The sequence below is a fragment of the Psittacula echo genome (assembly GCF_963264785.1).
Source record: "Psittacula echo genome assembly, chromosome: 7".
NCBI classification, from domain to species: Eukaryota; Metazoa; Chordata; class Aves; order Psittaciformes; family Psittacidae; genus Psittacula; species Psittacula echo.
Genome location: NC_137740.1, coordinates 55,734,985 through 55,758,578, shown reverse-complemented (window position 1 = coordinate 55,758,578; position 23,594 = coordinate 55,734,985). Strand labels below are relative to the sequence as shown.

Below are 23,594 nucleotides of genomic sequence, written 5' to 3'. Positions count from 1 at the left end.
TGTATATGTAGGAAAAGTCAGCAATAAATACCACGTGCCACTAGGATGCAATGACAAACTTTAACTCACTTCAATCATAGCATCAATCAAGATTTGATTTCAAAACTAATTTGGTAGTCAGCAGGGAAACATTTAAAGCAGTGAACTATGGACACTTTAAACAGTAACCTTTCTTAAGTGTTTTATTGCTACAAATTGGTACATCGTATCACAAAAAAAGCTACAAGGCATATTATAACACATACTCTATTATACAGAGTGCAATGCAGTCCCCAAAACAGCCACACTCAACAGCACAATTTCTGAAGTTACTCATTCTGTACTAAGAGGTAAATAATGAGCTTATGCCACAGGGCATGTAAGATATTTACCCCACAGACCCGCCTTTCTCGTCAACTGATTAGACCAAAAATTATTATTATATCCAACTTTCAATACACACACAGAAAAAAATAGGATGCTTAAAAAAATATACAACACAGGGTTTTAATCAGCTTTAACAGTCAGTTTTCTACAAAAAGCTCAATTAAAATAATCTTGATTTTGTTTGAAACAAAATCAGAAATACAGAGGAATTACATAAACAAGTTCTCCATGGAATGGAATGCATGCATATGGCGGGGAATCTTCAACAACTTCATTTGAGACTATTAAAAAGTCTGAGCCCTCTTAGAGCAGAAATAAAAAGCTGTTTTGCCCCCCTAATATAGTTTCATTTTCTTGCACTTAGTTATCTTCAGTGTGGTCTAAAGTGAAGTCAGTTTGTTCTTCGTTTTCTTCTTCCTCTTCTTCCTCCTCTTCTTCTTCAGCCTCAGCTGGTTCATCGGCTTTCTCCTCTTCTTCCGTCTGCTGCTCTGGAGCCTGATCATTCACTTCAAAAGGATTTTCACCCTGAAGCAGAAGATGGAAAACAAATACTTTCATATTTATTTGAAACATAAAATACTACTCATTGTTTCAATGAATGAAAAGGTCAGCCACTAAGAAATGCTGTGGTATTTTATACAGCTTTTCAAGAGTTTCCTTTTGGGTGTTTTGGTTGGTTGGTTTTGAGGTTTTTTCCCTCCAAGAAAATAAAAACAGATTTGATTTAAAATAAGCAACACTTCATTGGGTTCCCAATAAACTGTTGTAATGAAAGCAGAAATGGCATTGAGAAAAAGCCGAAGTATGCTACACACAAACTCCAGTCTAACTTGAACATTCAGCCAATTAAAATTACATGGTTAAGTTTCAACATGTTTTTATGAAGAACTGTAACGGCTTCCTTTTTCTCCCCAATTCAAATCAAATCTGAAGAGTTTCATTCTGCTTTTCCTTTTTGATAATCTTTAGTCACTCTGAATAATTCTATCAAAAAAGGCAAACTTCAGCAAACAGAAATCCAGAATTAACTACACCGACTAGCCTGAGATTCATTCCATTGCTGATCTAGACAAATTATCAAGCAGATTTCTCAGAAAGTATTTTAAATACTCTATTTTCATATTTTCTCCATTTCCTACAATAATTCAGTTCAAGACATACCTCAGCTTACCCTTGTTTCAGATATTTAAGAACTATGATTTATCAATAAACAATAAAGAATTACTACATGAAGTATAGAAGAGATCCTTTGCTAAAGCTCCTTTCACATTTAAACAGCTTACAGAGCAAGTCTGATCTGAACAGATCACACCAGCTACACGAGGCTTGGGATTTCAAGAATATCATTTAAAGGAGGATCCAAAAGGAAAAATTGAGTACTAGGCCCTTTGTCCTTTGCTTGCTTTAAATATTTCTGCTTCAGTTACATTTTACAGTTGTTGAGCCCAGTTAACTAATAGCCTAATCAAAGACATAGCTGCCACATGTAAACCTCATGAATAAGGTAGTATTTAAACTTCTCTAAGATGCTAAACTTGGCTTTTGTAGATCCAGATCCTCAGAGATTAGAAGTAGACTCTCACAGGTAAAGGTCAAGTACACAGAAAGCTGGTATCATAACTTGTATGAGCCCCATGAAAAAAAGAAAAGCCCCATCTCATTTAAAACTCATGGTGCTTTTAGATGATCCACTCTGACTGTCTAGCACCATGTGTCTATAGAACAGCAAGGACTATTTCACTGCATAGCTACAGACTCCAACACTGAAATACCAAAAATATTTGCTAGCTCTGTAAACCATTTCATGAAAAAAACACATGAAAAAAAATGATGTTGTAGTTGAAGTGGTTTAGGCACTCAATAGAAAGCATTGTGAAATAACAAAAAGACAGCATCCAAACCTTAATTCAGTAACGATTAGCGCAACTCCCCAAAAATGTACTTTTGTTTTTGGACAGAAGTGTGAAAGACCCCTGACTGCAAAGCTTGTGGTGCCATTTCTATGAGGTTTAGCCAAATACTGTAAATCCCATTCGGGTACTGAAACAAGGATTTCAGAAGCCAGACAGAAATAAGCTAACTACTGAATTAAGATTACTTCACCTGGTCAGCTTCAAAGATGTGTTCACCAGTAGACCTTACAGAGGGAAGACAGGCATATTAAGAGCAAAAGAAAACAAAAAGGTGGCCTTTCTCTATAAACAATACACAAAGAGATCAGAAATCCTTTTACAGGTCTAATACAAAAGGAAAGATTCAAATCCTCTCACGTCTAAATTAGACACAATGATGAACTCTAGCTAAAGAACGCAATTTTAAAAGGACTACTTCCACACTCCTACAGATGACTTCTGATTGTTCCTGATTCTTGGGGACAAACTACAGGAAACTGCTATATTTCACTCCTGCGAAGACAGTATGACTAACCTAGCAGAACTGGATTCAGCACACTACTTCTGCCTGAACATATCTCTACACAATAATAACAAAAAGAATAAGGTTGCTCTCCCCAGCTATTTTTTTCTGAGAAAAAATGCATGTTTCAAGTACTCAAACTAAGGAAAAAGTTACTGTCCTCAAGGGGAAGATCCTAACGACTGCGCTCTTTTCCAGTGATGTACCAGAGGCATCCAGCACAGGATGCAGAGTCAATTTTGATGGTAGTTGATTCTGACAGTCACACTGGTCCCATCTTCCCAGATGGCTTTAAAAAAACAAAACGAAACAGAAGCCAAGAACACAGGCAGATCACTGAACTGCTGCAGAAAGACTTTATGATGCCTACAAAGCATAAGAACAGAAGCAGATAAGTAGTTTACTCCCCAGAGATGCATTCTTTGGGTTCCTTGTCTCTAGATTATTTAAACTGCACACAAAGCTTAAGACTGTGAACTGGTATTTACAGCCAAAGCTTTGGAATTTGTATGTCCTCAGAAACCACTCTATATCTATTTATAAAAGGTCTGATAACTTGACCCAAAAAGATTCCAAAGTCCACCTACCTAACTGGCAAACTTCTGAATAGTTTCACTAATATACTATATCCCAGGACTAGCTGATCATGTGTTAGAAAACGTCAAACTTCATGACGCTTTTCTTGAGCAACATCCAAGCAGCTTTTAATCACAGACATCAATCTATCTAGGAAGTTCTAAATGGTCCAGAATTAGAGACAGTCAGGACTTCATCAAGCAATAACGTTTTGACTGAGAAACAAGATGATTTTTTTTTCCTCCTTACTATAAATGGAGTTGCTACAGGTTCATAGATCTTCTAAGATGACTGTTTCAGACTGGCTAGCAGGTGGGTTGTAGTACATTTCCGCCACTCTTTACAGCATGGATGGAAGAGAATAAGAAGTGAAGAACTTCAAAAACATCTAACCATACAGAGAGTACACTGGAAGCATAAAAGGGTACCATACAAGACCAACACTAGGGAAACAGAGGGCTCTTTAATAGAATGGCCAAGGTAAGAGAAACCTTTCAAAGTTCTTTGATTAAAATACCTGATGAAGAAGATACCAAAGAAGAGATTAAGAGTAAAGGTTCCTTTCATGCAAAGAACACGATGCAAACAATATGCTGTTAACTGAAGCACTGAATTGGACTTTCAAATACAGGAATTGGAAAAAAAAATCATGGACTAACTGTAAAAGATGGTCACCATACAGATCATAAAGATCATGCGCAAGGTTTGACAACTGGAATCCTCAGCTCTGGCACAGTAGTTTTCAGGAAACTTTGTTTTTTTCCTTTCTGTTCCTAACTCTAGTCATTGACTGTAAGCGTAACAAATATCACAATCTTTATAAAAGACCAGGAGCTCCACTAAAGCCACATCATCAAATTTACTAATGCTGTCATCCATGGAGGTTAGACATAAACTGTAACTGACTTGAAACAAACAAAACCCAAGTGATTATCTTAGGCTAATTCCATATAAATCCTTCCATTTTCATTGAACATGACAGGCACCTTTACCGTATTTAAAAACTTCATAATTAAGTGGTAAAAAATGAAAATATTTCATATCTCCGCTTTCCTTCTCACAGTGCAAACTAGAAGCATGTAGTTAAAGAAAAAACATTAGTCAAGTGTTTCTAGAAAACTACATTCCAAGCTGTAAGTTCGTTGAAAATGGCTGCATCTATCTACTTGCTTTCCTTTTGCACAGACAACCACCACCATGTGGAGCAAACAACCTGTGGAACAGGGACGATTAAATAAAAGAGCTAAAAAGGTTTTCCATTAAGCATTGAGTAGAGGAATAAACAACAGGTAGAATGGCATTTTATTCAAATGAAGTGGAAAGGGTGTCCCAAGGAAAACAGCAGCTGTTACTGCTTATCAATTGGCTTACTTCAGACCAGAAGTCATGATCTGCTCCTTCCTTTTCAAACATAAGCCAGACCCTTCAACGTTGAGAAGTCTTATGCAACACTACGCACAGCACATATCCTCAAAATTGACAGTCAGCCAGCCTAAATTACATTCATTAGTCATTCTCCAAGCAGTTACTTGGCAGATTTGTGGGGCAAGTGAAATTACTTAAGCAGAATTTTTCACACAAAACCACAATGGGGGAAGGTGGGTTCAAAATACTGATTGTGGTAGAGATGAAGGACTACTAACTCTCAGCAGAGTGTGGTTCTAAAAGACAGGGCTTCTGCCTCAACAGAAACAGAGCTTTCCCTAATTCAACTTCATCTGGGATACGCACCTCTTCTAGGCCACACAATAAAATAACAAACTTCCCAATACGCACAGAGAAATTTTCAGCAGAAAAATCTTTTATCTTATTTGCTCATGTGAAACTATGTTAATACAGATGCATAAAAAAAATCAGGAGTTACTGACCTGCAATTTTGTTCTCCTTTTCTCAAAGACATTTCTGATGTTGATGACCTGCTCCTGCAATCTGGTACAACTCTATGCAACAGCCTCACAGGTCTTCCCTGCTCTGAATTTCCTCCTTCCATGCTACATATGCAGGATAGACAACACTTTACAAACAAATGTTGGGTTTGGGTGAGTTTGGGTTTGTTTTGGGGGTGGCTGTTTTGTTTGGGTTTGGTTGGGAGGTAGGGAGCCTTTGTTTCCCCAAGCTAGTCTGCCCTTTACCTCAAAGCAAGCTATTTTCAGCTGTAACAAGGATTCCCTACTCTCCTCAAAGACTGCAGGCACCAAATGCATGCACCACATGCTCCTTTTCATCATATGCTGTATAATAAAACTGGACTCCTTCAGTCTGCATTTGATTACACATTTGGATAAGGATGACAGGGATTTGCATAACCAGAAGCCAGATATGTCGTGCTGAGCAGATGCTGCTGAAAGTGCATTAAAAGTCAAGAATCAGCTTCTCCAGGGAATACCAGTTCTGGCAGTGGTCTCCTTGTGAAGGCAATCACAAATTTTATCTGTCCCAGTTTTCCAACTGAAGAATGGCCATTTCCATTCCCCATTTACCAGTCCCCCACTAGGGGGCTGTACGGGATAGCGCACACGCATACCAGGCCATAAGGAACACCAGAAGGGATGGCTGAAAGCATCACACACATGCCAGGCTGTGCTATCTGGTCATTTGCTACCTTTTCTGAATAGATACAGAATAGTTGTTGGGTGTGTGAATCAGTTTCAGATCATACATAATTTTGCAGGACATGACTAATCTGGTATTTTAAGCCACAACTGACTTCCGCACTGGCTCGCACCTTGTCATATTTCTGCAACACAGTTACTGCTTTGTCTGAAAGAGTCTATTGTTTGGGAACAGGCAAAATTATAAATCTATTAATAGTAACTACCAGAAATAGCTAACAATGGTACTACAGAAAAAGTCACTTTGCTGGCCCAACAAGAAACCCACATTTTGATAAAATTAATTCACATTTTTTTCTCAGGCCATGTACCTGCAACATAGGCTGCCATGCCTTTTAAATTCTCTGATCACGACAAACGGCTGTAAGCTTTCATCTTTCGTATGCTCCCACAAATCCTAGAAATTCTACAGAATACAAAGTAGCTGAGTAGTGTGTGCACTGTTCTTTAGTACAAAACCACATGCTGGAGCCTTTGCTTCTAAATATAAAGACTGACTCACCTGTAAAGTGGCTTGTGCTCCACAGCTAGTATTATGTACACAGTTATAGATACTGCTGACGCTTTCTTTAAGCTTGATTTTCTTAATAAGAGCATCGAATTAAAAAATGACTAGATATAAATACAAATGTTAAACCGAAAGTTGTTAAATCCAATCTTGGCTGCAAACAATCTGAAATTACCTGAGTCAACAATCTGAGACTGGCAAAATAAGTTACAAGTATATTTGATCTGTGAGCTACCTAGTAGGCAAAAACAGAAGACAGAGCACTGAGGTTAAACTCTTACCAGGATGGAAGAAATAGTGGTATAGCAAACATTACTGATTACGTTTTTTCCTGTTGGGGTCTTACCTTCACATACAGCTCGTATCGTGCCTTGACTATAGGATTATTCAAGATGCTAGTGGCAGTAAGGACACTCTCTCTTTTTATTTGTTCTCTGTAGGCCTAGGAAACAATTTTTACAGTGAATAATTATCATACCCCTATTACAACTGTCACACAAATTTGAATTCATGGTCATTATGTTTACAAAGTGTAACAAGGACATTCTACCTTTCTAGAGAACAATATCAACAAGAACTTAGAAGTTACTTGCACTGAGTTCCATTAACACTTCTCACCTACTGTTAGATTATGCTTGCCTTTAAAAAGCGTCATATCTTACTTGTTTTCCTTTTGTGTGATCAGGAGATTTTAAGTGCTGCTGAACAGAACTGTGTAATGCAGGAACATACACACTGCAAGCACTGCAGTGAACAGTCTCAACTTTCATCATATGGTCATCAGCAGTAACCCCTGCCAAAGAAGATTCAACAAATTAACACAAAATGTGTTGTTATTCTAGGTAAGCAGAGGAGGTTTTGTACTATAAAACCAGAGCTCTCAGTTGTTAATCACGTCAAACTGAACCACATGAGAATGTTCATCTAAATTCAGGCATCAAAACTAGGCTCTCTGAAAGCAATGCTAAAGGAGGAAGTTTTGCGCTTGGATACTCCAACCCCTCTCCACAGACTACATATGAGACTCAGGCATTATGTTTGCTGTCTGTGATTATATGAACTCCTAACTGTCCAAAGAGGGAAATTAAAATCATACAACAATCAGATTGAACTATTTAAACTACAAAAATGCCATCTATTAAAAAAATCAACAATAACTATTATCCTTAGTAATACACATCTTGACACAAGAAACAATCAGAGGTTCACCAAAGCAGCTGGATTTACTTTCCCTTTGTAAGAGCTAACTTAATTCCTTGCCTCCCCTCACCACCAGGAGGTGCATGAATCCAATTCCTCTCGCAAAGAGTATTGCCATGCCAACAAAACAGTCTGATCATGAAAGCAAACAGGCCCTCCAGTTCTTAAGGAAACTACTGTACCAAAAGGAGTGTAACCAGCAGGTCAAAGGAGGTGATCCTCCCCCTCTACTCTGCTCTCATGCAACCTCACTTGGAGTATTGTGCATAGTTCCGATGTCCTCTACATAAAAAGGACATGGAACTGTCGAAACAAGTCCAGAGGAGGCCATGAGGCTGATCTCCCGTATGAAGATAGGCTGAGAAAGTTGGGGCTGTTCAGCCTGGAGAAGAGAAGGCTGCATGGAGACCTCATAGCACCTTTCCAGTATCTGAAGGGGGTCTATAAGGATGCTGGGGAGGGACTCTTCATTAGGGACTGTAGTGATAGGACAAGGGTTAATGGGTTAAAACTTAGGCAGGGGAAGTTTAGATTGGATATAAGGAGGAAGTTCTTCACTGTGAGGGTGGTGAGGCACTGGAATGGGTTGCCCAAGGAAGTGGTGAATGCTCCATCCCTGACAGTGCTCAAGGCCAGGCTGGACAGAGACTGGGGTGGCATGGTTTAGTGGGACGTGTCCCTGCCCATGGCAGGGGGGTTGGAACTAGACGATCTTAAGGTCCTTCCCAACCCTAACTATTCTATGATTCTACTCAAAAAGGATTTGAAAGTTTGTTAAGATATAGACTATACCATTTTTTAAGTAGCTTTTAGAATTCAAATTCCAATTAAAGTAATATCCAAACACAGTTATTGCCTAAAGTAAAGTACTCAAACAGTGTCCCCTATGGCACTAGCACATCTTTTAAAATCCTCAAAGCAAAGGATTAGGCGGAATGACACGGCATAGAAAGGCAGGGACATACAAAATGCTCTAGAAAACTGCCTGTAGGGCAAGCAAGGGGGAGGAAAAAAAAAAAAAAATCAGGCCAAGATGCATCTCGGGTAGCCAAGAAATTAATCAAGCTCCTTTTTTTGTCAGTGTCCCTCAAAACCACTATTGTACTTACACTATTCAGATTCCTGCCATCATATTTGACTATTATGACCTTACTGCTTTATTACACTCTCTCACAATCTATCTGCATTCACCTGTTGCCACTCCTCATGCATTATACTGAGTAAGATGATGGCAAAGTCCACATAATTTTGTTTGCCAAGTACTTAGTACATTGTCTTACCTTCTGACATCACTACCTGGACAGCAAATATAAATGAGGTTTGCCATCTCCCATTGTGCTGACATTCCACATTGTATCACAAACAAAGCAAGGAATCCCCACCAGGTAACAGGAAAGGTGCGAAAACTCATCATTTTGATTTTCTCAAAGAAGAATGGAAGGACAAAAGGACAAGCAGAGCTCCACAGTATGCATTTTCACATAAAAACCATTACTCACCTTCCATTATATCTTTCTCAGCAGCTTGAGCATTTTCTGTTTGGTTACTTGTCTGCTGCTTACGCAGAGCTGTCTTCTTGAATTTATTCACCATACACTCCTACAAGAGTTGGATAAAAAAAACTTTAGCATGTTTCATGTATGATGGTTTATATTCCAGTAGGAATCTATACTTAAAACAGAATAGCTCTGTAATAAATAGCAATTAATCGCTTTAACTTCTTAAGGCATTACTTTTAATTGTCAAAGTAACACTATTTTACAGACTGAATTTGCTTCAGTTTTTAATAATGTGTGTTGTGCCAAAAGTCATCTGCAATGATAAATTAAGCACTGGTAAATTTTAAGGACATTCTAATGAAGAAGTATTATATAGATCAAAAAGCAGTTGTCTTACATGAAGAAATTCCATCACAACTTTGTCAAATTTGGTTTGCTTCTGGATATGATCCAATGTTTCCTGGTGGGCTGCACTCTCCAGATGTGCCTCAATTTCTTTCTCCTCAAACGTTCGAAACTTGCAAAACGAGCAAGTAAATGCCATTCTAGGAAGAGGAAAACAGCAAACGGTATTACTATTACAGAAACATCCCTTCCTCTTTCAGCAAAACTATGAAGATTTGACAAACCTAATCAGAAAAGGGAAGGGAAAACGTTCATTAAAGAAGCCTAAGTGAAAAAGCAAAACTGCAGTATTTCACACAAAGGGTAACTGCTACAAGAACCAAACATAAATGAGGCTAGTCTCAGATGAATTATCTATGCAGAAGATGAAAACTGCTGAAATCAGAAACTAACCATTTAAAAGCCACATTATTATGTGAGTTTATCTATCACAGCTCTCTAGTTTGTGTCACCTTTCGCAGGACTTCACAGAGCCAAGCCCAGTCCACAAGTTCTTAACTACAAATAATAAAAATAATTCACTTAAAGCTCATTTTAAAATTAAAAAATATATAATCTATTTTAAAGAAATATGGCCACCTTAGTACGATGGCACTAACACTATGATCATACACTGAACTGATACAGAAGACTTTTGTACAGTGCTGACCATTAGCCTGCTTGGCTGTGGAAAGACTAAGAAAAGTTAACAGAACAATCTACTTATTTTTGCTAGACAATAGCTCACCTTACATAGGAAACCAGAATAAAGTCAATTTTTAACAGCTTATTAAATCAGCATGAATTTATATTTGACTGAAATACATACTTCAAAAGCAGTATCATTCTAATCTGCTTCTCAAGTGTGCACTGATGCATATTTTGTATTTTCTGATACAGCAGAGGTCTAGTGAAACATCCAGTCTTCTAAGTTGCAGGATTTGGGTGCTGGGTTTTGGTTCAAGATATTTTTCTTTGTTTAGGTTAGTTTCTGGATTTTGTTTTGGGGTGGCGACTTTGGGGGGGGGGTTTTTTGCTCTTCATTTCATTTTGATAAAATCAGTCCAAAGGGGCCTTGAGGAAATAAGACATATGCTAACAGAAAGATAAAGGGGAAGAAAAACACTGCCCACAAGACAGAAGTGTAGGGATTGGCGCACGGAAGATCACGTGATGTGACAGGAAGTTGCCAGGAGGGACAGGAACCAGCTGACTCTGGGGAGGTGCTTAAGCAACATATATAAGGAATTGTAACTGCGCAATAAATCGTTGTTGACCCGCATTCCGTGAATGCTCTATGTCTCAGCCCTAGTTCGGAGGGAACTAGCGCTTCCATCCCTCACCACACGAGTAGCGAGAAACTACAAGTGGTGACCCCGACGTGAGAGCGATGGATGTGAGCCACGTGGTACAGGTACTGAAGGCCCTTGCACAGCAAGCTGGGTTGCCGAAGGCGATACATTCCGGGCCAGTGGGCCACTGCATCCAATGGCTGCAAGGCCGGGGGGCGGTGGAGGCTCCCGTGGACGTATTAGACACCTCCTGATGGGGACGAATCCACCAAGAGCTTTTGGAAGCGGTCTTGGCTGGGGAAAAGAAAGCAGGAGATCTAGGGGAGACATGGGGTGCCATCGAAAATATTGTCTCCAAGAGTCATGAAGAACATGAGGCCGTTTTTGCGGCTCGTATAGCATTGTATGGTACACCACACACTGACGCCGCTGGACTGGCGGCGGCGGAAGGTTGCCGGACCGGCAGCGGTGGAAGGTTGCCGGACCGGCACCTCCCTTCTCGGCGAATCGAACTGGCCACCCGTGGGGGAGATGCCCGACACTGCCTGCAATTCCGGTAGGGGAGGAAAGTTTGGTATGCCCGTTAAGGGAACCGGTGGAGGGGGGGGAGAGGGGGGCGCTACACAGAAGGTAACACCAACCTGTATCCATCACCATATTTTTCACTGTTCTTTTCCCTTCTACGCCTTTGCTTCTCTCTTCTGGCCTCAATTCGGCGCTTTTCTTCCTCCTCACTTTTAGCTTCTCCTTTGCCATCTTAACATACAGCAGAAGGATTTAAAAGTTTTATGTTAAAAAAAAAACAAACCAAAACAACAACATACAAAATAACCGCACACCAAAAAAACCCCAAACAGTAAAAGTCTCCATCTTCCCTGTCTCCTCCAGAAACACATTAGAATGCAGAGAAAGATCCTATACTGACATGGTTCAATGGCATATTTAGATGCCATAGAAGCTTCAGTTTGGTTTCCTCCTCTAAAGACAAACAATTTAAACTTAACTTAGTAGTTAAGGGGTGACACTATAGATTGCACTCATGAAATTAAGGGAATTCAGAGTTAAAGCAAAACCTACCCTCTTGTGCCTAGTTATTAGAGGCCTCTTCAAGGAAGTGACCAGAAAAGGATACTTGGGGATGAATGGTGAGAAACACATCATTTAAAACTCTCCATGATTTTAGAGCACCATTGCTACAATCCCCTTACATAAAAAGAAAGTATCTAAAGCCATTCTCTTCTGCTGAAAAGGCAGTTTCCAAAAACAAAAGCAAAGGTTCTCATAAAGAAGACGAGGCGGTGTTTAATTAAGGTATGGTACCCAACCTGAACTTCAGCAACTTTATTATGTTTCCCCACTAGACTTCACAGAAAAACGTTCCAAAGATTTTGAGTTGAAGAAATAAACCAGTGAAGAAAGAGCCAGAGGAGGTGAAAACAAATAAGGACATTGACTTTTGCCTAAGTGTACTTATGCCTTTCCTATGTCTGCTTTAAAAGCCTATGGATAAAGGGAAACAATCAGAACATTACTCAGATAGTAGTTTTAGAGCGGGAAACAGAGGGTGCAGTTCTACCTTAGGAGAGAGGTCAGCCTCCATCCAAATAGTGACAGAAAGGAACATATAGCATCATAATGCAAAAAAAGCCTCGCAAAAAGCTCTGTGGCTTTAGAAGTGTCACCGAGTACTGAGAACGTTTCCACTGACTGACAGCTTTTGCTCCATTCCTGATTACCCCAAGGTTTTTCATTTTGTACAGAGTTTCAAAAACTATTCTAATCCGGAGAGGAGGAAAAACTCCTATCCCAAAGACAGAGCCAATTCCCACTACCGATTTCAGGCTTTAAGTTTCACTTAGTGTCTTACCACCATTCATGGAAATATGCAAAGGATCTCATTTTACTGCTGTAAAAAGCATCTGTATGACATTCAGTGGAGCGAAATGGCCTATATGCCTTGCCCCTCAAGCTCACAATTCCAAGTGCCCATTCTGTTACAAGCTGAGAAATGGATGGCCTGAATCTACAGGTAAATTAGGACTCCACAGTGGGGCTCCCACTTCAGTATTTCAGGAAGAGAGACTCTGATCAGCTGGCTGCAAACTTCCAGCAGTCTTCAGCATCAGATTAGACTACACGTGCAATAGGGCAGCTCACAAAGGGAAAGGGGACTAAAGATAGTTTCAGCATTAACACTAGGTTTCTTTGTATACTTGTTTGAGATTGCTACAGTTAACACACTTCCAACTGATTTCATGTAAACTAAATAGATACTTCAACTGATTTTATGCAGACTAATAACTAACCTGTTTCATTAAGACAGCACATGAAACAGACCAGGTGTTCCTGAGAGCAGCTCTCCAAGTTAACTAATCCACTTATAAAAATGACTCACCTACAATTTAAGGGTGAGGTTGATCAGCTAGTGGGATAAATAATAGGATATGGGTGAAGAACTGGTGGGATTAACAACATTTAAGCAATAGAATGGCAGTAAGTATGGAAGACCATTACATTAATTTAAGAAAAAACAAATCGAACAATGATATATAGAGATGATCAGAAAACAGAGAAAATAAGCATGTAAGAAACAAAAAAAGTGATGGATGGAGGGATGGATGGTACAAACAGTCATCTTCTCCATGGCCTACATGTATAAACTCTTAAAAAAAGAAAGTAATGCTATTTAGCAACAATTAGAGGACATACATACAGGCTTACCAAATCTAATCAGTCACACAAATACAATACCTATCATACTTTACTGGACAAAGCAAACTGACTTACCTCCAAAAGTCTGATATCCAAGATCATAAGCATCTCTTGTAAAGTCTTCATATATAACAACTGCACCACTTGTGTCCACTTCAATTTCCTAATAAAGTCAAATCCATAAACTTGTTAAGAAAAAAACCCCAACAAAACAATGCAATTCTAAATCCAGAAAAAGACAGTGCTAATTGTTTCCAGTAATCTCCTACTTGATTTTTATTATCAAATGAAACAATGGAAGAAACAGAACTGATTATCTAGTTACTCAATGTATAAACACTTCAAGCTATGCATTTCTCCATAACACCTTAAAGTCTTAGAGGATTAGTTTCACAATCAAAAATCTGTCTTCCACATAAATACTTTGACTTCCAATTCAGACATTCACATACTTGGCTGAGAATACATTAATACCTCCACGCAAAAGGGAAAATATCATCCCAGTCTTTCAGCATGGAACTAGGATGTATATCCACACACTTAGCTTACTGATCACATTCCTAGATATCACTGCAACTGATCTTTCTGTATGTAGGAACTAATCTTTGTACTTTATCAAAGAACATCTGTTAACACTGGTTCCTTTTTCATTCACCCCCTCTCCTTGATGTGTCTTATGTCTTACTGTAAGTATTCATGTGACAGCTCTTTGTGCATTACAAGAACAGGTAGGGTCTACAAATAGACATTAAAATTCCTTTTCCAGGCTATGTGCACAAGTTGTATCTTTCACTAGAAATCAGTAAGGATTTCAGACTGACACCGAAATAAGACACGTTTAAAAACAGTGAAGAAAAAGTTTAGAACACACTTATATAGTTACGTGCTCAATTCTTATAACTGTAGTTTAATGATTATTCATCCTTAGGTATATTGTGAAAACTGCTGAAACAATAACAAACATTTTCCAACTCTGTGAACCTTTACCTCTATCGTAGAGTCCTGGAAAGATGACTTCCTGCCTATAAGCAAAGCAAGGAAGAAATAAATAATGCGATAGTGCTGTCACTGTCAGTTCATTTTAAGGCAATAAGATACTTCGGAAAAAGAACAGGTCTACATCTACAATTTATCATATTTTAGTAATAATACTAAACATATACTCAGTTATCCTCAGGCATATAAACTAATCAATCTTCTAGAAGCAATCATCTATATCTAACATCACAAAACAAGAAAGCCATGACAGAAAGGACAATATAATTTTGAGATATATTTTCACACATATATTGTATAGAAATTGTATCCAATTTTCTGTTAGTTGTCACCCACTTAGTTTTCACATACACAACACTGCTTAGAGCATCTTCCAGTTCAAGTTCCAAAAAACTGTGTAAAGCCACCCAACAGTTTCTTCCTCCCAGCCTCCACAGGACAGGCTGATTAAAAGTGCACCATCTAGTGGGTACCATCTACTCTACTTCTTAAAGGTAACTTCAATATTAAATAGTACATTGGTCCCTGGATTGTGGAAATCGGTGACAGGAAGCATAATAAACTAGAACTGCTCTGTCTGAAGGTAGTTCAGAAAAGGAGAAAGTACAAAAGTACTGAAAGAAGAAGAGCTACAAGGGAGAATTCTGAGATGCCCATCTTTGATATACCTGGATGTGTATTTTACAGACCCATTTAATCACAACAAAGCCGGCAAGTCCAGCAATATTATTCCCTATATAAAAACCAGAGGAACATGTTCTACACACCTAGTGCCTGGAACTTTTACAGTAGTCTTGAAATTAAAGAGAACAGTTTTGTAATACACAGTAGTGTAACTACAATTTTCACATAGAAGTTTCTGCCCAGTCTGTACCTTTACCATGTAAGCTCCAAGCTAAAGTAATTTTGAACATGTTTCATGTGTGATTCGAAACCAAATTATATAAAACACTTCAGATCCAAATAACTGAGGATATTAGAAGCCCCTCCCCCCAAAAAAAATCTGACTGCTGTACATGCCATTCATAATATTTAAGACTCAAGTTGAAATTCCCTCAAATCAAGTAATTTATTCCAATCTCAGTGATACTCTTCTCCCTCTTTGCCTGCTACATGAAAATTATTAGATCTGTAGAACACCTTTAGGGAAGCTAAACAAACCAAGCACTACTAATACTTTGCAATTTGTATTTCCAGTGTATCCATCATATTTCCAGTTCTTCTTGTCATTATGGCATTTCATTTACAAGAAGGAACAATCTCCCTTTACCATTCAGAAATCATTCTGCAGCAGTTTTCACTGTGTTCTCAGTTTGTCTCCCTTCCCCTCTCCTCCACATCCACAGCTTATACTTTTATTTTAGCTGCATTGCAGTTGATGCACTACATTTTACATCGAAGTATTTGGGCAGCAGGGCCCAGCCTCATGCAAAGGCACGTGTTAATATTTGTCAGGCATCATCACTTCAGGCAACTTGAGATCTGAAATTATTTTCTGTAGTGAATGTATGTCTACAGGAAGCATTATTAAATCTGAATTAAATAGTCTTCAGCAGTACATACATAAACACATCAAAATATTATATTTCATTCAGCAAATTATCTTTGCAGTAGAAGAGTAAACTCATAGAATTACCAACCAGCACATATAAGAATTTTGGCATTTGTTACTTACTTGGTGATTTTTTCTGGCTCAGCTTCAAAATAGGTTTTGTCATTTTGGGCTTCTTGACAAATGTCCCAGCAGGTTTGTTATATGACTGCGGTACCATTTTTCTTTTTACTCCTCTTGCAGCAACTGCTGCAGGACTGGGTTTGTTGTGATAGTCAACAACAATTCCAGGTCTGTGCATTCCTCCAAAGTCTCCCATATGCTGAAAGTTTGTGAAATCAAGAGAAAGGTATTAGTATATTAAATCAATAGAAATATAACATTTACTCGGTACAATAAAACCATGAACAACGTAAAATCTGCATTCTAGAGCAAAATGCAGGGGAAATAAAGCTCCCAGCTCAATGTTGTGTTGAGTAATGGCTTTGTGGATGTTTGTCCAGTAGAATGAATACAGATGTATAAACTGCGTTTCTGCTTATTCAGAACCATTGTCCAGACAATGAACATGTCTAACAGGGTTCGTATCTCAGCCTAATACCTTGGCTCTTCTCTTCAGATTCCCTAGATGATAAACGACCTCTCTTTGGGGAAAAAAGCAGAGCTAACCAACCTACTTCAGAGAGCAGCCATTAAAAATAAAGTTCCAAAAAAAAGGAAGAAAAAGCTTCTTTATGCCAAATGATTGGCAGTGATTAAAAAATGAAGTAAAGAAGATTGGCCAGTGTGGAACAGTGATTAATTGACAGAAGCTCATTCTTTCTTTTACTTATCTTTCCACTGAATTCAGTAAATTCATAGTGTAAAAGCTTGGCCTGGAGGGAGCGATACAAAAACATGGCAGCAGTAGAAATGAAAATTCAGTTGAAAGACAAAACCTTTCTACTATTCCTAGTAGAATTCCTGTGGACTTTTCTAAAAGTGCTGTGGATGCCTGTTTATGAAAGTTATCTCTCTGAAAGCACGGAATAACTGCGCAATCTGAAGAGGGAGAATATAGCTGGCTGCAGTGTTTACAAAAGCTCTAACATACTACTTAATTTTAACAATTATTGAATTAATAAAGGGCAGAAGAGCGCCTGCTGACTGGATGGGTGACTTGGATAAGCAGAAATATTTCTACTGACATGAAAAGAGAATTAGTATTACACTATCAAAGTTAAAAGAACATAAAAATAACTTCAACATACTTTGTGAAAATCATGACTTGTTTTTTTAAGCAAATTTTAAATGACAGAATGTACCAAACCGGAAGCTTTTCTTAATGAGTCCATGCACAAGATCGCCATGTTAATTTATTTAGTTGAGATAGTTACAGAACTACCTAACATGTACACTTACACTGTATGCATAAATTTGACATGAAGTATGCACTTGGATAATTTCAATTTCAATCCCTGTTTTTTAACAGTCTATCTTTTAAAGGTGCAATGCATTTTACATCTGGCAAGTAGTTTAGCCTTTACATTCTATTACATAAAAGACTAAAGAGATACATTTCAAAAGCAGAACGAAAAAGAAATAAGGCTACTTGGTTGTAACCGCACAAAACTTTCAGATCTAAATGAGTTCTGAAAGGACGGCATTCAAGCTTAAGAACCTAATGCTTTCAGCTTCACCAGCAGAGAAACATAAAGGTTAGAATCTATTTCTCATACCATGCTACATGCTAGCTAGCAGCCATGTGCAAATCTGAGCTAAAATTTTCATATGGCAACTAGAGTACTCAAGAATGCTGTGTATAAGACTTTCTGGAACAAAACCACCACACAATTAGGCACTTAAAGGACCCAGTGAAAATAACCTTCCTCTACACTTCAAGCTACAAACAAGTTGCATGGCTGAACATTAAAGAATTGCTTCCCAAAGAAATATGGTACGCTTAAGAGTTTAAAAGATAAGTTACACCTAGAGGCACAGGCAGAAAAGTGTTCACTGAACATTTTGTGCTTGAAACAATCATAATTGGGATTATAAAACCAAGATAAAGGGACACCATCAACTTAAAGTTAGTACTTCTGTCCGGATTTCTTTTATTCTCTTCTGTTGTATTCTCCCCCATCTCCCCAGCCCATTTCACATCAAACATTACTACTCCAAACTGTGACCCACTATTTTGTGTACAGTTAATCTTCCTGTTTCTTGGTCATAAAGGTTTTACATCCTACACTGGAAAGGAATCCACTGAAAAGGAGTTAGAACATAAGTCTTCAAAACAAAATGAATACAACTAACACGACTAGGCACATTATTTGGAAATTAATCTTAATTCTGTGAAAGGACCTGATTTCAAGTTGATGGTGTCCCTTTAACCATGCTTTAGTTTTGAGAAAGAACCACTGTATCTGCTAACCACCCACCTTTGCCATTTCCTTCCCATCACCCTTCCAACACACAAGTCAGTGTAAGAATTAAGTTAAAAAGAAGACTTGATGTTTGATAAAGCACATGTTCAACATTAAAGAATTAACTAAGATTTTCCTTTACAGGAAGCAAAAACTACTCTAGCATTCACAACTTCGGTTTTATTTTTTGCTTATACATTGCACCTTTAACCTACTCAAAACTTCAACAGACTTTGAATTAAACTTTTACAATATCCAAGAATTTCCCCACCAGCAGCAAAGATGCTAGTGTTTACAAGGAAAAATGCAAGTCCTTTTAATCCCTTTTAGACCAAACCTATTATCTTCACCTTTCAAACAAAAGGAGAGATTTAACAAACCTTATCAACTAGTCTTCTATTACTCATTACTTTCAACAGAAAGAGGGACTGGGTTCTACTTGAAGACAGCTTCAAGGGGTAAACAACATTGTCAACCATGACAGTTTGCTTAGACAAAAAAACCCCACACTGTACCGAACAGTGCATTCATTTTAAAGCAGTGGTCTTGAAAGGGTTTAAAAGAGTGTCTAGTGAAAAGAATCTGAAAAGATTCTGTACTTACTCCTCGGCCTCGGCCTCTGCCTGTTGATGGTCCTCCAAAAGCATCATAGTTTCTGCTTCCAAATCCACTTTCAGGATAAGCAGGCGTTCCTCTCCCCCGAGAGCCTACAGGTGCAGGCTTCATATGGGGTGAAGAAAAACTGCTGTAGGAAGAGTAACTCTCTCTTCCTCTGTCCTCCATAAACCCAGGCCTCAATTTTGAACGGGAGTAAGGTGCTTCCCAGCTAGACCCGCCCTGGTTTCTACCTCCGAAAGAGTCAAGGCTATTCCGGTAGGAGTTGTCAAATCGACCACCATAACTACCTCCGAAGCGGCTTTGTTCGGGTTCATTATAACCATAGCCAGATCTGTACAGATCTCGCCCACCCAGAGAAGACCCGGAGTCGTAAGACTCATAAGGTCCAAACCTGGAAAAGTTGCACAGTGAGGAGAAAAAAAAGTAAGCTTACTAATGTTATACATTTCAAAAGACAAGTTATCAGTTGGCATTTATCAACTAAAATCAATTTATTACTATACTGGTCCGTACAATTGTGTTATTGTTTAAATCTTGATTAGGGCTGGGCAAATCACACTATGACCAGATAGAAAGCTATCTGAGCCATTTTTGCTAGGAACAATTCTAAAGTTCAGTATGCCTGAACTTTGTTGACTTAAAATTTTCAGCAACATTCATATACTAAAACATTAGAGCCCAGCCCTAGTCTCACAAAAATAATCACCTGCAGACATTCATAGGCTAGTCAAGCTCTCCTTTCTTCAAAATCATGCCCTTGTATTCTAACAGTTAAACAGCAGTTAAAAGGCGGCTTAGCTCTGAACTGAGAAAGAAAAGAATATGTTTTTAGTGGTACAGACGTGAGTCTTAAACACCCCACAGTTCTAGTTTTAAAGGAAAAATACACATGCTCTCCCATTCATAGCTGTACTTTTTGGAAATCTTCCCTATAAAATTCAGTCTCCCAGTCAAAAGAGCTCATGACCGTCAGTGTATCCTTCTTTCACTTACAGCCCATTAGCAACTCAGGATTTTGAAAGTCTACCAATGCATGCACAGTGGATGTGAAAACAGTTCTTGGAATTTCGGAGTAGAGTAACAAGGAGCTGAAATCTTTAGCTACTGACCCAGAGTTTGCTTTGCCTGGTGAAGAAGGGGAGAATTGTCAGGCTAGAAATCATCAGTATTTGTAACAACTGGGAAGGGAAACACATTAGTGTCCCTGCAGCGTTAAAATAGAGTGATTCATTAGGAGCTGGGAAAGACAACCCCTTGACTGATAAAATATAAACTAGAAGAGACTCAAATTAATAACGGTATCTACAGTAAACTGAACGTTTTCACTTTAGAACATGTTAGTCTCAGAAGACCCAAAGCTACACAGAAAATTACACTATCTACAAATACGGCCCATGCACAATATTAAAGTTACACGGCAAGAAACGTTTTGGTGTTCAAATAGTCATTCAACCTCAATCATATGCAGATTACTATATGGTAGGTACAGCTCATTCCTGAATCTCTGCTCAGACTTTTAAGTTGATCTTGTTGTTCATCATTAAACAAATTATACTTAACTAGAAAGTTTAACAGAACCGTGCAGCAAAACAACACTTCTTGAGCCTCCCTACTTAGTACTGTCCTTGCCCAGTGGCACCACAGTGACTACAGACAAGAACCATATGGTAGTCTGGCTACAGCCAAACAAGCATTCAAGGGCGCACACAAGAAAACCATCAGATTGTCTAAGTTTTCTTCACATTTTATTTCCTCCAAGATAGAATCACTACTCTGAAAAGCATGCTTCTTGAAATACAATATTAAGACCTAAATCAAATCAGCTGCTCCCTACTGTTTTTATCTGAAAGAGCAACAGTAGTAGTATCCTAGAATTAAATACGCAACTTTAAAACCACTGCATCAGAATTTACGAGACCAATCCATCTTACAAAGCAGCCTAGAACATGCACACTGTTTTGAGTATAATCAGTACCTTCCAATGAAATAATCTGGACATGACTTTCAGATTCAATACCAAGAACATTTGAGCACTGCACATTCAAACCAAAGAACATATACCCTAAATGTTCCTTGAAAACGGAATGTTGATAGATTCAGTCTAAGGCACTAAACCAGATAGGTCTAGTTGGCTATGTCAGAAATGGTATGTGAGGCCAATCAGTTACTAATTGCCAGCCATTACTGAAAACGAACACTTTTTCCATTTTCATTCAAAGACGCATTGTTTCACTGTCAAACTTTTCCACAAGATGCTGATTATGACAAGAATCTAGCTCTTATACTTTAGTGTTTGCCAGTATTTACTGAAGATGAAGACTCAGAACGGAAGTGTTCATACAAAATCGTAACAACATGCCTCAGGAACACTTAAGTTAGAAGACAACGGTTTCAACTTAAATTGGATTTGATCAATTCTTGGGACAATCGAGGGATTATTTTACCTGTTACCACCACCACCACCTCCTCCGCCTCCACCTCCATGACTCTCCATCCCATAGGATTGGTTAAGGTAAGAGTCCATGGATCGTGGGCCACCATAGCCTCCATGCCCATAATCACGGTCCATGTCTAAAAAAAGAGCAGAAAAATGTTTATAAAGAAAGAAAGCAAGAAGTCTTATTAAGTAAATTAGTTTAAATTCTTCACAATGCTTACAAACAAAATACAAAACTGCCAGTTGCAAACCAATTTTGACACTGTGCTTAGGGAAGCTGTGCGTCTGTCATAATCTGAGCACCTCTTAAATGAAATCAAGTTCGTATTTTTTTTCCCAGTAGTGGGTAACTCATGATTATTGTTCTATCAGCTGGAATTCAGACACAAGTTAATTTAAGAGAATTAAATGAAGCAGCACAACATAGATTATGTCAGAAGTTAGTGGAGAATTAACACCATTCCCACCCTTTAACAATACACACAGCTCACAGGCATCTGCTTTCACTGTCCAATATCACAAGAAACCTTCACCTGCACTGAGAGAGACCCTGGGTCAAGGTTACAAGATGTCATGCTGCAGTGCAGACTGTATATAGGCTACAGCCAAACAAAAGAATTTTCTCCACGTAGCACAAACAAAAATCCACCCAAATCAGCACTGAGTCGTAGCTCACTAACTGCACTAAGATGTTGGTATTTCGTAGCTGAACTGATGTCACTGCATGACACCATTATATCTGGTAATGAAGCCTGGTAAAAGAACCAACTTCTTTCTCAACACTGGAAGCCCTATGTAGAAGTTCTGGTTAACTAACCACAATTCAAAACACTGAAACAGTGCCACAGATATGCATAATGATTATTATCCACTGTCTTCCTTAACAAACACAATTTGCACTTCACTGGCATACAAGTAACCAAAACTGCTTCCCAGTACCAACCAACAATAACTTTTAGATAACACAAAGAAAGCCTGGCAAGTCAAGCCTCACAGTAAAGGGGTAACACAGAGAAGGAAAACACAGTGAACACAGGAAGAATAAAAACAAAACCACACACACTTGTCCACTCTAACCAGAGAGTATTTATATATTTCAAAATCTCCAACTGTAAACCACTGACTTTTCCAGAAGACAACAGGCCAAGAAGCTCACTTGAAGTCAGAAGAAAATGTTCCCGTTTAAAGAAACACAGTCATTCCCTGCATATCATTCCATGAAAATCACTGTACTGATGAAAATAAGTACACATTCTAGTTCCTGTTTGTACCAGCTTCTTGTCAGCACCAGGTAGCCATTGTAATTTACTTTCTTACATCTGTCAACAAGAATTCTGCACATTCTGTATTGGAGCTGACTGTATCACTTTTACACAGATGTCCTTAGCATGTCTGAATGCTATGAAACTCCAGCAAAGTAAGATCTGCTGACTTTTTTTTTTTTCCTTCTAATGATTATAGATACTTTCTAAAACCATCTAAAATATTTCTAGAAACCTTTGAATATATGGAAGTCACATCACAACTTTGCATATTCTGAACATACAATAAAGACTCTGCAGCAAAGTAAGGTAATCAATAAAATTCAGTTTCACAGAAACTAAGGCTGGATGATCCCATGGTCAATCTCTGATCCAAAGAGGGTTTTGTTTGATTGTTTGAGTTTGTTTTGTTGGTTGTTTTTTGTTTTGTTTTAATGATACAGTATATATATTCAAAAGACACTGACATTCTGAAAACTGAAATATCTGACCTGCAAGCACCCAATAGTTTACCCTTTGTTTCACCTGCTCTATTTCTTTACTAGTTTGCTCTTTGTTTCACCTGCTCTTTATTATCTACAGACCCTGAGATGAAACAAAAGTAACTAGGTTAAGTGCTGAAAAGGTGAAACAAATCATTCAACAAGGAAGAACATGACATACTGTCAAGATCCCTGCCACTGCAACCCAATTCTATTACAGTGTAGTAAACTACACTGCAATAGAACAGCGACAAGTACTCTTCATATGCTAGAAGTTC

The 23,594-nt window shown here is 38.4% G+C and overlaps 1 protein-coding gene across 2 annotated transcripts in view; it reads right to left on the bottom strand.

The window, feature by feature from the left end:
• Positions 1-155: 155 nt before the first annotated feature.
• Positions 156-23,594, bottom strand: part of ZNF326 (zinc finger protein 326) — a 28,404-nt gene continuing 4,965 nt past the window's right edge. For both annotated transcript variants that reach the window (XM_080623558.1, XM_080623559.1), the window contains 11 exons: positions 21,580-21,706; positions 19,121-19,526; positions 16,236-16,434; positions 14,552-14,586; positions 13,640-13,727; positions 11,494-11,608; positions 9,574-9,721; positions 9,177-9,276; positions 7,140-7,270; positions 6,824-6,919; positions 156-891 (listed from right to left, as the gene is read on the bottom strand). In XM_080623558.1, the coding sequence (XP_080479684.1) occupies positions 727-891; positions 6,824-6,919; positions 7,140-7,270; positions 9,177-9,276; positions 9,574-9,721; positions 11,494-11,608; positions 13,640-13,727; positions 14,552-14,586; positions 16,236-16,434; positions 19,121-19,526; positions 21,580-21,706 (1,610 nt within the window). In that variant the 3' untranslated portion in view covers positions 156-726. The remainder of the gene's footprint in view (positions 892-6,823; positions 6,920-7,139; positions 7,271-9,176; positions 9,277-9,573; positions 9,722-11,493; positions 11,609-13,639; positions 13,728-14,551; positions 14,587-16,235; positions 16,435-19,120; positions 19,527-21,579; positions 21,707-23,594) is intronic.